Here is a 15,541-nt window from a genome sequence, read left to right on the forward strand (position 1 = left end):
TATATATATATATATATATATATATATATGTTCATATAAATTTATCATATTAGACGATATAGGCTGCGGTCCACTTAACACTATAAATGGTTTGAAGAATTCTTTTTCTCCTTTCTTTTAATGAACAAAGAAGAAGAAAAACGCTTCAGAGCATTGCAGCATTGCAGCATCAAATGGACTGCAGTCATAATGTACATATGAGATTAAACAATGTTATAAATGACGATAACGTGTGATTGTTATTAGTAAATATATTTATAATATTGCAAAAATATTTGTACTTTTTAATTTCTCGATTCTGCGAATTTTATCTACCTGTTCCTGACTTATAAGTCTTGAACATATTATATGATAGTTTAAAAAATACACACGACTGCCATTTAATATGTAAGGAAGGCTGTAAAGGTCCACTGTGCGCAAAGTTCCTTAATAACTAAAATATTTCTACTTAATGAATTCCATTAAATATATCCTTCATCAGTTTTTCAATATATTGTCCATTGATACAACGAATCATCATATATAAATCGCTCTGATGATTCATACCTTATTGTTTTTATTAATCATCGAGTTGACAAAGGGCAGCTACACCTCGATTAATCCAATGCGATTCGTCCAGATCCGTCGGGATTAGGATGTACAGTATAAAATTGGAAGAATGTCCTGTAGTTGCTAATACACCGCGTCTAGCACTCGTCTTGTATACTGGACAGTAATAAACGTCTCTTATGTCGAATTTAGCCTTTTCGCCAGGTTTTATCCATGTAATAGGTAGCACGTCGAACATTATCTTAGGCTTAGATTCGCCTAACAATCTCGTCTCTCTGTTCCATCGAGCTCCTTCCAAAAAGAGACCCTGAGGAGAAAGAGAAGAATGAAGATTGATTGATAATAAAAAAAAACACATAAATAAAAACGACATCATCGCGATAAAATAATACCATAGAATTTTAATATAAAGTCGAACTTTAACTTTAGAACTTATTATTTAATATTATACGTTAGTAAAACTCTGCGTACACTTATATAAACCCCGTAGGAAGGTGCAGCGTTGACGCTCGTCTCGAAACGGGTGATCTCGAATTCGAAGTCCAGCTGGTCAATCGGTATCTTGTGCTTGCGAGCGTAATTCTGCAACACCGCCGTCAGAAACGACTGCGTGAAGAAAAAGCCGGATATCCAAAATACATTCGGTGCGTCGCGGTCGATCCAGTCTTGCAGAAACTGTAATCTCGCCAACAGATCGTTCACGTAGCTGCCGAGTGGCTTCAGCGAGGGGTAAGATTTTCTGTCCCAAGCGAGCGGCACCTTGCCGATACTCATGCTAAGATAGACATCCTCCAATTCCGGTGACATCAGTACCAGCCCTCTAATGGCTTTTCGTACATTGTCCAGTGTTTCCTTAATGACCTCGGTGAGCTCATTGAATTTAAAGAGTTCCTGACGCAACACCGTGTTCATGCTGTTCATGTAGAGTACCGGATACTTGCTCGACACATATTCAATATCGAACGGTGGTCGCATCTTCGATAGAATCTCGCCGGCCAGAGCGAAAACTACCTCGTCTGTGTCTTTCTCGATACCTGATGAAAAAATTAGTAAACATTTCATTTTTACGCGAGCTATATCGTGACACGAGGAGACAGCAACGTTGCATCACTGCAAACAGATTTCAGGTCAACATTTTTATATATTGTTGTATTATATGGCAGCGTTACAATAAGATTGCGTAAAATATTTATAATATTATAATTTTCGATTAATTATTTCCGCTATGTTTTTATAACTCTCTTTCAGTAGTGTATACAAAGCCTAAGCTAAATGCATTGAGCCACGTAAAAACTGTATATTAATAAATTTAACGTAATATTGCTAATTGTAAGTTTAACAGCAACAATATTTTAATTGCAAAAAGCAATAAAGAGATTTCAGTGATTATGAAAATTGATTTAAGGTTGAAAATAAAGAAGTATGTATATATTACTCGCCTACTCCGCTGATTTGTGGCTGGGTTAAAAGCGCACCGGCCAACAGTTGCATCGCTTCCCGATTGTCCTTCGCTATGTTCGCATTCTCATGCAAGCCAAAAACTTCCGGCATTTGACTTATCGGTAAGCTGCGAATGTACTTCAGACATCCTTCATAATCGGTGTCCTCCGGCATGTGATAAATTCCGCTCGGGGAAAACAAGTACCTGCAAAGATTAGAAATTATACAAGATATTAATAACGGAAAAATTAAAAGACTCAAGAACGTTTTTATTTGACAAATTTGGTAATTTTAAGAAAAATATAACCATATTGAACGTTACCTTTTAAATAATTGAAAACAAAGTTTTTAAATATATTTTTTACTCGTTGAAGGATTAAAATAAATTAAATAAAACAATACACTAGATTACAATGTTATTGAAATTATAATCTCTTTAGAAATGTAATGAATAATTTTCTCATTTATTTTTATTTAAACTTAAATTCTTTCGTTATGGGAAGATCGAAGACAATCGACAAAGAATACTCAGACTATATAGTCTAAGTTCAATTCTATATAAGTAGTCTTGAGAACGAGCAATATTACTTTGTATTTGTAATAACTTCAGGATTGTAAAAATTCTTCAGCAGCGAATTCAGCAAGCGTCTGTCTTTATCATCAGTTACCCTGCCTCCATAGTTGCATTCTCCTGTCAGATAAGTGAGCGCGTCGAACGGTACCTCGTCGTAATCATTTAAAAACAGCTAGATCAACAAGATAGCACAATTATAATAATCCCGTTTTATAACAATGTTTATGAAATTAAAAAAAAAATGCTACCGTACCTGTAATTGCAAAATGCAGATACGCAAATCGGATTCGTTGAACTCGTAAGGTATGTTCCAACCGAGTGGACCAAAATTTCGTCTCTCTTGCACCACCGCGTGGAAGAAGCATAGAGAGAACAACAATCTCCTCCATTCCACCACCTTCGTGCACTCGCGGAAGAACTTGGGATCCGATATGGGATCGTTCAAATAACTCCGCAGCAGATTGTTCTTCAGTCCCTTCGGCGGCTCGTTCGTCATCTTGACGCTGTTCTGCAGGATGGTCACCGGGAATCCCTTGGACGGATAGCTAGTCAGCCATATACGGAAGTCGCGATGCGTTTTCTCGGGCACGATGATCTCGTCGCATATCCGGTCGAGCTCCTTCATCCACGACACGGCGAGGTGACAGTTCTGCAGGATGACCCACTCGCCGCTTTTGATACCGCGCTCAATCATGCCGGTCGCGATCGGACCCTGGCCTTGGCCCAGCGAGATCGTCATGAGATTCTTCTTCGAGATCCCGCGGTCCTCGGCGAACTTGATCAGTCCGGCCATCGGGTCCGATCCGGGCGAGAGCACGAAGATGAGGGGCGTGACGTTGCTCGAGTCGTCGTACGAACTCTGGAGATCAAAGGGCGGAGGTTCCACGAAAGGCGCGCCCATATGGTGGATGACAAACGCCTGAACGGCGGCGACTAGCTTGTCGGTTCTCACGCATCTCAGGATCACGAGTTTTTTCAAGCTCTCGTCCTCGTGCTCGAACGGCGGTGGGAAAGGATGCTCCTGCGGATTCGACAGATCATAATATGCTTGCCACTGCGACACGTTGGACTGGAAGGAATCCCTCAGCTTTTCAAGACCCGGCAGAAGACTAGCTCTCACGATCTCTGACCAGGATTTGTCGGACAGCCATGAGGGATCGGGATTGGGATAAGGATTCTCGAGAGCTACTCCACCTGTCAACAAAAACACCCAGAGATCTTCTTCTAGTTTATGAGCGGCGCGTAGCAGACCGGCACAAAGGACCAGAGAGAATATCAGCTTGTCCTTCTCGAACAGGGAACGGCACACGTTTCTGTAGATGCTTGCCGTGAAGTACGAATTGAGACTCTTCATTCGCGCGCCCAGATCTACCGACTGCTCGCTGCTGGCTATCGCCATGATGTAGAGATGCAGGAACCACGGTAGCGAATACTGGTACATAGGATCGATATTAGCTAACTCGGAGATACAGAAAAAGAGAACCGCACCGTGCTTTGAGACGGGTTTATAACCGTTGCGAGCTCTGTCTATCTCCCCCGAGGTCTTTACTGCAATCTCCTGCTTTGCCTGAATGTCCTCCGACAGCATTTTCGAGGTTGAGAGTATCCTGATGGCGGTCTCATCCTCGAGTATGTTGCCTTCGGACGTCGTGAGAACCTCCAAGATTTTATCCTCGATCTCCTTCAAGATTCTCCTGTTATTCGCGCCCTCCACTATCAGCTGATTCTTCTTCTCCTCCAGCGTTGGTAGCTCCTTGGCCACGACTATGCCCAACAGCTGATCTTGCAGACCCTGAGGCGTGATCATAAAGTTCAGTAGAGTCACCTTTACCGCTATCTCAGGCAGGTAATGCGGATTTCGCAAACGCGTGGTGATGTAGAATCGAAAGTCCGGGTTGTACTCCAGCACGGTCTCGCCGAACTTCATGTACAGCACTCCGCGCTGCTTGTACACGTTCTTCAGCAACACAGGCTCCAAGATCGCATCGATCTCCTCCATAATGTTCTCCAGCAGCACCGGCGATCCCAGCTGAATGCTCGTCTCCATCACCCTCGCGTAATTGGGATCCGTGAGCTTGATCACCGCTAGCTTGTTCGGCTTCTCCATGTTCTTCACCCATTTATTTGCCTGATTCTGCGGATCGATCATGAGCGGCCAACGATCGGCGTGCTTCACAATTATACCGTTCTCAATCGAGAAGTTGTCGGCCGGTAGTCCCTGGATTGTCCAGCCCCTGATTTCTACCGGCTCGCCCAGTATATCGATTAGATTAAATCTCGCGCCACATGGTATAGCCGCTTGCAAGCAAGAAGCGTGCCACTGGTCAATCAGCTTGTTTCTGTATTCCACCGTGAACGCTCCCAGATAGGCCACCATTCCGGATGACAGTAAAACATCTCCGATCACGTTCCCCAGGCTGGCGCCCAGTTTATTGGCCGTCTCGCTCCATCTGCTCTTCTCGCCGCTCAGACCACCCAACAGTTTCTCCGCCCTCTCCAACTTCTGCCTGCAATAGTCGATCTGATCCTCCAGCTTCTTCTTCTCGCGCATACATTCGGCGAACTCGTCGTTGAGCGACTGCAGCTTCTGCGTTACTTCCTGCAACAGGTTTCTCTTCTCGTTGAGCATCTCCATCTGCGTGGCCAGCGCGGCCTCCGCTTCCGCCAGCATCGCCTTTTTCGGCGCCACGACCTTAATCACGCGATCGTACACCTCCATGGCGCGCACCCACTTGCAGAGACCCTCGCACGCAGTGGAGACCTTCTTTATCGCGTCTGGCTGGAAGCTCCGATCGTTTATAAACTTCTCGCGAATACGCTTCATGTACGCGGGTGGTATATTATCCTTATCGAAATTCTTCAAGTTTTCTAGGAATTTCATATCGCCCAGCAACTTGATGGACGCGGGCCAGTAGTCGTCTATCATCTGACCAGTCGTCGGATCCTGGACTCGATCTGGTTTTACACCCTTCAGCACGCAGACCGCCTCCATTACCAATCTAACGCCGGCCGGCGGACTCTTCATCGCCTTCACAATCGTGATGTCTGCCGGCTTCAGAGTATCCAATGCCGATAGGGCGGCTTCCAACGCTGGGGTAGCCTCTGCCAAATCGCTTTCGCAGTCATCCTTGATTGCTTGAGCCGCCGCAGCTGCTTCGTTCGCCAAGGCCTCATCAGCCGCCACGATCTCTTTCTTTGCCTCCACATTGACAGTATCCTGTTCGATACGGATCATTAGCTTGTCGCTCAACTGTGACTGCGCTAATAACTTCGGCTGTAATTGATGCAACTCGTCCTGCATGATCGTCACTTGGCCGGCGGCGAAGTCCAGCTTCTCCAGACCGGTCTCGTAGCGATTCTGCTGCACGGTGATCTGCTCGATTTTCTGTCCATACAATCTGTACAATGATTTGATTAGTTGCAGGAAACTTGTGGGCGTGACGTAGTACCGTCTACCGTAAGTCAAGTAATAATCCTCGCTCGACATAGAGACACTCGTGTGAAATTGTTTGCACATCTGCACGCATTTCTCTCGCAGTTCCGAGCCGATATCGAGATCTCTCAACGACATCCTGGCCACTTTCTCGAGGGCATCTTCGGGCCAGACTGTGTACCAGTCAATGGTGCAACAGTTGATGAGCGATGGGAACATCCTGAGACGATTCCGAAAAGTGTCGCCTATTGGCGACATCGTCAAAACTATGTGAAGGTTCTTTTTAATCCTTTCGATGAAAAGATTATAGAGCACCATCGGTGTCATTTCCACTTTCTTGCCGCCGCTCACATCTCGTGCGACAGTCATCATCTTCTCCAGTATCTCCGCCTTTTCGTCCATCGCATATAAGTTCGGCACGTCCGCGGTGTTCAGGATCATGTTGATATCCTCGATAAAGGATTCGTCCTTGATCTGATGATCGCCGAAGATGAAAACGGTGGGCTTGCCGTCACAACCGACGCGCAACAGTAAGTTCTTTAGGTCCTCTCGCCACTCGGCCGATCCATAGGTTCTCGTAATCTCGATCTGATGTATCTGATACTCGCACATGCTGGTCGCCAGTTTGGCGCAAGAATTGCGACCGGAACCGCCAACTCCGACAAGCAGGGCGTGACCGTTATCCTGCAATAATACTCGGGAAACGCGAGAGACATGCTCGATGGCGTAACGAAACAGCACCAGGTTCATCGGCGTCTGCGAAACCGCGTTATACTCGGCTAAATAGTAATCCATTTTCTCCTGAAGATTCTCCAGATCCGTCACTTCGTCGTACACCTTCGGGTCGGCGTCGGGCTCGATGTAATTCCCGAAGAAGAGGTCGCGAATGTGAGAACTCCTGATCGCTTTCTCACCTGGCTTGAGCAAATTAGCGAGCACCTTGTCTAATGGCTGGCGCAGCTGATCGTAACACGTGTGTCGCACCATCCCGAACAGCGTCTCGCGATCGGTATCGTCTATCAGTCTGTCATGGAAAACTCGATACACCTCGTGAATCCACAATCTAATAAGCTTGTCGGGATCCTTCATTCTAGTAGCTGGCACTAAAAGCACGCCGCCAATAACCCGACTGAAGTCACGCAAGTTGAACTTGTAATGGCTCCTCGACGGCGTCGGCAAGAAATTCTTTATGGCCTCGAGAAACACTATCAAGGTAGCGTTCACCACCATCTTACCTAGTCGCGAAATCTCTGGGGCGAAACCCTTGGCGAAATGCCAGTCGAGGATCGACGAGAAGATCTTCGTCATAGTGGGTTCCTCGAAAGAATCGATACCAATCACGTGCATGTGACGAGTGAATCGCGGCGTTACGACATTGGAGCCACCTCCAGGTGGTACCATAGCCGCGATCAGCAAGATATCTACTAGGTACAGTATCGAGGTGTCCTTCGGATCGAACCAATAGCCATGATCTATCCACTGACGAAGCAATTCTATCGGCGGCTGGGCGCCGTAGATCTCCACCTGCGGCATGCTGAGGTCGTCCACAAATAGCACACACTTCTTCCCCATGGCGGGACCATAAACTCCTTTCCTCCTTCTGTCCAACTTCGACATGACCATCTCCTGCGTCTGCGGTGCGTTCGTGCGTGCGCTGAAGTTTATAACATTCTCCAGGAATTTCTCCCGTGGCAACGAGACAAGGTAATTTAATACAATCGCGGACTTTCCGGTGCCCGTCGGACCCACGAATAAAAGCGGTACCGATTGGCGCATAAATTGTTTGATGAAAAAATGTTGTATGGACATCTCCGTTGTCTGGATGATCAGCTCGCTGGCTTTCGCCGTTGCTGGTAAAGGTGCCTGAAACGCACATATTCTACATGTCAATTATTTTCTTATTTTGCATTTCCAAATTACAGAATTTTAGATATTTTATTATTTTATTTTTTAATTAATTTTTTTTGTTAAAGTTAAATTGGAGATTTTATTTTATTTTTATTAATTCCTTCGATATTTAAAATTCATGAAATTCACGTACTCTCAAGTAAATTTCAAAAACATATAAGAGGAATGTTAATTTCCTTTTAAATTATATCTCTCATTCGATACATGATTGCTTTTCTTAATACCTGCTGCATAGTATCCATCCAAGATATCCAACATCCGTTGTTCCTCTTGTCGTAAATCCAATCATACACCGTACCTCTATCAGGAAAGATTTGTTGCTTCGTCAATTTGAACACCTTCGGCTTAGGATACTCGTCGATATTGCCGAGTAATAGTTTTCGTAGGTATACGTCGAAGGTTTTTCTGCTGTCGCTCGTTAATGTTGGGCAAATGCCCCAAACTATGCTAAATAACAATACGCACTGAAGCCATACTGTGCTCACTTGCGTCTCCTCTGCCAACATCATGCTGAATACTCTTGTAAAAGACTATATTACACAAAAAGAGATGTTACATTGAAACTTTATGTTAAAATACATGAAAAATTGCATATATATTTAAAAACCATTTAAAAACTATTTTAAGTTCAAAAGGTTTCTCTCTTTCTATCAAGTTTTATTTTAAATAGAATCACTTATTAAATTGAGCATAAATTTAGCATTACACAGATTTTTCCACTATACTTACTAAGAACATATGTATCTCCGATGTGTCTATAAAAGTCTTACAATTATATCGGATAAAACGTAATATCGGCTCGGTCAACCATTCGATCAATTCGACAATGAGCTCGTACTGCTCGAACAACAGTTTCTCCTTGAGATGCTTTTTATAAGATTCGAAGATCGGTTGCCAGCCCAACTGAGAGGGCTCCATATAAATCATGCCGCATCTGCTGACGGTGGCGGGCGAGGCGTGCTCGAGGTCGGCTGGCTCGAAGAACATATTCATCCTGCCGGACATCTGTATGATCTCGCCGGACATCAGGCAGAGCTTCTTGTTGTCGTCCAGTACGGTGTTCATGCTCTCGATCCAGATCGCGTCTACTGGGCCATCGAACACAATCCATTTGCGTTCGATCGCGATGGACTGCGCGAACTCGCGAAATGTGTTGGCCAGCACACCGTCGCTCCATTCGTGCGACACCGGATCGAAACTGCCGTAGAGTTGACTCAGCGGGATGGCCTTGGGATTGATCACCCGGTAGACCGTGCGATACTCTCGCATCGTCGCTTTTCGTATACCCGACAAATCGCCCAGAGAGTCGGCCAGCGCCTGATAGGCCTGAGTTTTCCCGCCCAGGGCCGTGCCGACGATCATAAGACCATGCCGTACGAGTAACATCTCGTAGATCTGCACGATCTTCTCTAGATACCAGTCGGTAGCTTGGAGATTCCGTTTCTGCAGATTCGTCCTCAGCAGATCCACCAGCTCGTCACGTTCCGGTTGAGGCAGGAGCACGTCCGGGAAGAGATCCGTGTAGATGCCGGTGAAGAGAGCAACGTCCTGGGACAGAAATTTGGGCAGATTAACGTCCACGATGGCGCGGAGGACCAGAACATGCTCGTCGCGCTTCGGATACTTGAGCTTCAGATTGCCGGCCGCTGTCAGCACGGTTTTAACCGCTCGCATCCCGTAATCGTAATGATTCTGAGAGCTCAATTGTTCGGAGCACAGCTTGTAGGTATGAACTATCTTCTCTGCGAGATTCTTAGCGTCCGTGAAGCCGTACGAGTACAGGGTGATCTCGCCGATCATGGCGTAGTCCGGCACCATCATCGCCACCGTTCGGAACAGCACCTTCAGATTGTCCGGTAGCTCCTGCCGACCGGCGTAGCCTGGATTCATAGTTATAATGACGTTGCAGGTGGGATTCAGCTTTAACTCGGTGCCCTCGAACACAAATTTGTCAAGCTTCATGCTTATGGCCATCTGTATCGACAGAATCTGTTGCGCGATCACGGACAACACCTCCAGTTCGATCCTGTTGAACTCGTCGAAGCACGCCCAGGCTCCCGATTGCGCGATACCCTTGAAGAACTTGCCCATCGCCTTGTAATCGAGTCCCTCGGAACAGTTGAACACCACGCACTGCTTGGCCACGGCCTTCGCGAGATCTTTGGCCGTTTCCGTCTTGCCGGTACCCGCCGGTCCCTCCGGCGAACCACCTAGATTCAACTTCAGCGCGCCCATCAAGGTTCTGTAGCATCTATCCGTCAGCGGCGTTATTACCAGTCTGGATGTGTTGCCGAGATATTCAAAGGCATACATGATACTAGTCGTGACCATGGAGACGGTAATGCAATCGTCCAGCCAGTAGTAACGAAGCTGCGCTATCCAGTTGAAGTCCGAGGGATTGTCGACCTGCTTATCAACCAGCAGCTTTACCACGTCTCGAGCGTGCACGTCTATCACTATTAGAGCGTTCAACGTTATTCTGGCTCCGGGTTCTAATTTGCCGCGTACGAGTGCCACGATATCCTCTATTTTATCGGTACACTTGTGCAAGTAAGATGCCGTGGAACGTTCCTCGAAGGATTCGTACACCTCGCTAGTCCAATGTATCTGACTACTGCAGATGACGATCTGACCGGGCCACGAGAGTACCCATTCCTCCCGCATGGCATCGAAGTACGCTATTATGCTCTCCTCGGCGACGTCGCGCAGCGATATGACCATGAGCTCTTCCACTTGGCACAACCATCTCTCGACCATACCCTTCGCATCGGCCGGATAAATCTTGCCGCTCAGAGGCACGTACTCCTCCTCGGCCGACAGCATGCCAATGATCTCCTCGTCTTTGGTGAAACGGAGCTTGCTGATACCCTCGAAGCACTTCCGCAGGTGCGGCTGCACTCGCTGCGGATCCTTGGTCTCGGACAGGATCTCCAAGAGTTCGTCGTTCGACAGGAAAAAGAATCGCGGGAAGAACAGACGCTTCTTCTCTAAGTAGTCGTTCAGACCCTTCTGGATCTCCTCGAGGAGCGAGTTGCAAACCTTAAATTCCTGCAGCATATTTGGCATCGCGGTAGCGTCGGTCACTCGTCTGTTATCATAGACATACAACATAATATTACGCCAGATCTTGTCGATTCTACGGAAGTTCCTCGATTCGGTCGGCATCTGACGCATGATATCCTCGCTACTAAATATCGGCTCCAGATACATCCAAGTGGCTTGGCAGAGCAGCCATTGATCGATGATGTCCTGCATCATTATCAATTTTTCCTCCCACAACTGCATCTCTTCCTCGAATGCCTTCACGAACGGTGAACCGCGCATAGTCTGCGCTTTGAGAATGTGATCGTCTAACAACATCTGTATGTCGTCCACGGCGGACAATATAAACACTCCGGTCTCTCGATAAGGAGTCAACTCGAAGAATACTTCCTGCCATTCCTCTTTCATCTTCTGCAGGTTCCGCTGCAAAGTATACTCTTTTGTGGCCGCCGAAGCTATCTCCTCCAACTTGGCGATGTAAGCGGGTAAACCGTACTCGATCATTTCCGACAGATTGCTAGTGTCCGTTAGTACTATCGTCACATCGACACCCTTGCTGATCGCCTCCCAATGTCGGGCCTGCAGACCCGGTGTACAAATAGTCTGCAATACTGGAATAAACTGCCGGAACTTCTCAACTTTGCCGCGCACCATCTCGGCGACGCGCCTCGCGCCTGGCACCTCTGTCAGCATGCGTGACAGCTTGTACAGGGTTCGCCATGTATTTTCGGTCTCCTCGCGTACTTGCTCGGCATCCAGACCCACAAACGGTCCGTAGAACCATTTGTCGTAATTCCGATGGAATTCCAAAGCGGTATGCCAGAGTTTGTCGAAGGTGTCTACCGTGCTGGACATAGTCGGCAGCTCCACGTGTGGGCTCAGCTCCATGTCCAGCAGTCCCTCCTCCTCGTTGATTTCTTCAGCTTCTTTACGGATCTCGGTCATGGTTACGGAAATATGCTCAATTTCCTCCACAGCTTGTTCCATCTCTTCTATCGTGAGGACTGGCGGATCCTTCCGCTTGAATTGATCAATCGCCAGTTGTGTCGTAACTATCTTCTTCTCAAAAGTATCTCGTCTCGTACGAAGTACGGTCTCTAAAAAGTCCTTTCTCATATTCAATCTATTACTCGCCAGTTCCATCACGACCTCCATTTCCTTCGGCCAGGTGATGGTGCGTGAGTTCAAATGGATGTCCTCGTCCGAGGGCGGCTGATGATCGAACAGGAACAATGTCAGCTCGATCGAACGAGCTAATTGTCTCCTCAGATTGAACATTGTCGTGTCGCGGCTCTCGCACAAGTAATTGTACAGTTCGACGACCTGCTGCGTTGTTTCCGGCATCTTCGAAATGTTCTCCGCTATCTCATCGAAGATCGAACATAATTCGCGATTGTTGGCTCGTAATTCGTCCGCAAAGAAATCGCATATTCTACTTCGAAGCGCGTGCAGAATTTCTCTCATCGTATCGTTCACGGTACTGCAATCGATCTCGATCATGTTCAGCGGGATCTATTATCGAAGAAATACCCAAATTATATAAATCATTATTAATTTCGGATATGCATTTATACAGTGTTATTAATTTTTTTTCTGAGAACCCTGATTTGTTGATTTCAAATAATATTATATTGAATAAAAGGCAGATATTACATTAAATAAAAATGTTTTTAGATTAGATATAATTTTCTAATATTGATGTAAACAATATTATTGATTTTCTTCTTGTGTAATTAACTATGATTTATATTTAATTATGTTACTTACTTTACATCGAAACATACAAATCTCTTTTCGCAGAGCGTCGTACGCCTTTATTTGTTGCTCAAACTCTCGCAACAGTGGTACTGGCTCGAGCTTAAAAAAATTGTCTAATTTTTTCTCCGCTACCCCGCTCGTAATATACAGCAAATTCTGGTAACACTTGAGATAATTATCGGGACCAGATGCATGTCTACCGATCACGTCTAAGACATCGCTGATGATGCTCAATACCTACCATAACGCGATAGAAGTGTCATGCGATTAATTCATCGAATGTTTGGCATTCTCTCGTCAACTTTTTATTACCCACACACCACACAAATGTATTATATATATTAGATACATATAATTACCGTATCTTCAAATCGTGAAATGGGAAATAAATGACCCGCATCTTTCAATTCCGGAAAGAGAATGGTTTCGATCTTGGGTATCGTAGCGCCCACCGTGATGATCTTGTCGAAACATCGCGAGATCATGGTGTGCAACTTTAGGATGCTCGGTTTGCAGTGCAATTGTGTCGTGCGAAGTTCCGGTTCCACTTTTACTGTTATGAAAGGAGTTCTACAATGTAATTTCTACTGTATTCGAGTTCACCCTGTATATATGTATTAGAAAGAAATCGTCAAATCTTACTCGAGAAACATGAGATCCGTGTAATCTCCTTCAAACGCATTGCCAGCTTCATATCGCACGAAGAAGTTTTTCACATCTTCTAACGTCTTCATTATCATGATTCGCAATTGTTTCGACAATAGGGAATTGACACTACGAAAGTACTTCTCGATTATCGCGGTGGACGCGTCGGGTTGCATCTCAAAGTACTGCGACCAGTCGTGTTTCTTCTCGAGAAAGATTTCCGCCACGTCGGCTAGCCATTCTTTAACGAGAAGATCGGTAGCAGCAACGCACAGAGCATCGAGTCTTGGTTCAATTTCCGCGGCCGGAACGGGAAGCGTGCCGAAATCTTGCATTTGAATTATTCTTACTTGACGATATCTAAAGTAGAGGAAACTGCTAGTTCATAACTCGATAATAAAAAAAAATGTACCTTATTTAAATTACTTCAATTGTTTAAGCATCGAAAAGAAAGATTAGATTCTCTTTTTTTTCTGGCTTGCCTATCATACAATCTTACTTTGTAAACCATAAATCTCGGATGTCTCTCAGTATTTCATTCCCGATAAAAAGATTATGCCGCACCGAATGATTCGCCGTGACTTTGGCCTGATGCCAGGGCACTGGCGCACGAACACATAAAACGGGGAATTCGACAGGGAACGTTTCGATAGATAAACGTTTCCGTTCATCGGAATCCATCAGGATATAATCCACTATCGCGCTACGAAGGCTTCGCTTATAGTCATCAATTATTTCCGGTTCCAAACTTTTCATTATAACGTCAAAGCTGCAAGAAACGCACTTCTCTTTAACAAAAGCATCCTATGAACTTATCGTAATCGGTAAAATGCGTCACACTGGTCGTACATTTTAAAAATAATTTTAAAATATATTAATAATTTTAAAATATACTTGTCTATTTCACATGTTTAATTTTATAAACATTCTCTTTAACATTCTTTACAATATTCTTTTTTCTCTACTCCTTTATAATTCTTAACTTTTACTTTTTTTATTGTATTTTCACATTCCGGTAAAATTATGATGCGGTGAATATACTGAGGCAAATCAGGAAACTAAATAAAGTTTGTCAAAGTCAACACGATGCAATGAGCAACGTTTAGACTGTTCCGAATAAATAGCATAAATAAATATAATAACGTATGCTTACTTTTCTCGTTCTTGAAATTTGCCAATGATACGATTCTTCGCTGCGTCGATGTTAACATAATCGTATGGTTGTAGGTGATGATCGCTTATGCAATGATCTCTAAGATAAACTACTTTAGCAATATCCTCAGGTTTTACTAACCGTTCCTGTTCCTTATCGATTATCGCCATTAACTCGGCTAATTGTTCTTCCACGGATTTTGGAATTTCCGCCTCGACATAACGTTTCATCTATAATATACGATGCTATATTTTTATTATCTATTTGTCAATTGAATTAGAAAAAAATTCAAATTCTTTTATTTGAAGCACTTGTGAGTTTTGCAAAAATGTCTCTCGTTACCTCCCGATCCAACTTTCGCTTTGTTATCCTCTCCTTGCGTAGAGATAACTCTTTTTTCATCAAGATTCTCGCACTCCGACTTTTCTTCCGCAACCACGTATCATCCGCCAGATCTTTCAGGCTCACTATATTTTCCGGCAAAGAGTCGCGTCTCTTCTCGGCTGCGATTCTTCGCTTAACTTCTTCATTATGTCGTTCGATGAAAGCGCGAGGGGGATTCGCGAGAACTCCGTCGGCACCGAAAGGATGCCATCGTGCAGGCTTGACGTCGCGTTTGGTCACGGTCCTGATTCGATACGCGGGTATGCCGGGTGTGAAGATACTGCCTATACTGTCGGTAGGTTTCACATAGCTATGCCAGTGTTTGTACGGGACAGTTCTCGTCCACGAAGACTCCTGTATCAACTTTTGCTTCTCTACAAGCGCTTTCGACGTTCCCGGCGACGGATAGTCCTTATGTTCCGCTATTGCATTTATCTTGCTCGAAGTTCCACGTATCTCCTTTCCTTCAGCCATTTCTGTCACTTAAGTTAACATATCGAAGATACAAAGGCACATTCTCTAATTGCAAATATCATTAGCAAGCCTAGCCAAAGAAAAAATGTCTTGTATCTTTATCATTATGATATCCTTCAAAATTGCTACTCTTAGAAAATGTATGAATAAGTTCTTGATAGGACTTGCTATTTTATCAACA

The 15,541-nt window shown here is 44.9% G+C and overlaps 1 protein-coding gene across 1 annotated transcript; it reads right to left on the reverse strand.

Annotated features, from left to right (window-relative positions):
- Nucleotides 1–10: 10 nt before the first annotated feature.
- On the reverse strand, nucleotides 11–15,368 carry LOC112462777 (dynein heavy chain 3, axonemal). Its single transcript, XM_025028764.1, has 13 exons — nucleotides 14,845–15,368; nucleotides 14,503–14,732; nucleotides 13,849–14,118; nucleotides 13,347–13,709; nucleotides 13,064–13,274; nucleotides 12,714–12,941; nucleotides 8,634–12,458; nucleotides 8,129–8,434; nucleotides 2,817–7,859; nucleotides 2,578–2,735; nucleotides 1,989–2,194; nucleotides 1,021–1,583; nucleotides 11–856 (listed from the first exon to the last, which is right to left on the reverse strand). Exons 1-13 carry the CDS (start codon nucleotides 15,358–15,360, stop codon nucleotides 560–562), a joined length of 12,216 nt encoding a protein of 4,071 aa, XP_024884532.1. The 5' UTR covers nucleotides 15,361–15,368; the 3' UTR covers nucleotides 11–559.
- Nucleotides 15,369–15,541: the final 173 nt, after the last annotated feature.

The sequence above is a fragment of the Temnothorax curvispinosus genome, unplaced genomic scaffold (genome assembly GCF_003070985.1).
Source record: "Temnothorax curvispinosus isolate PA1 unplaced genomic scaffold, ASM307098v1 QBEX01012734.1, whole genome shotgun sequence".
NCBI lineage: Eukaryota > Metazoa > Arthropoda > Insecta > Hymenoptera > Formicidae > Temnothorax > Temnothorax curvispinosus.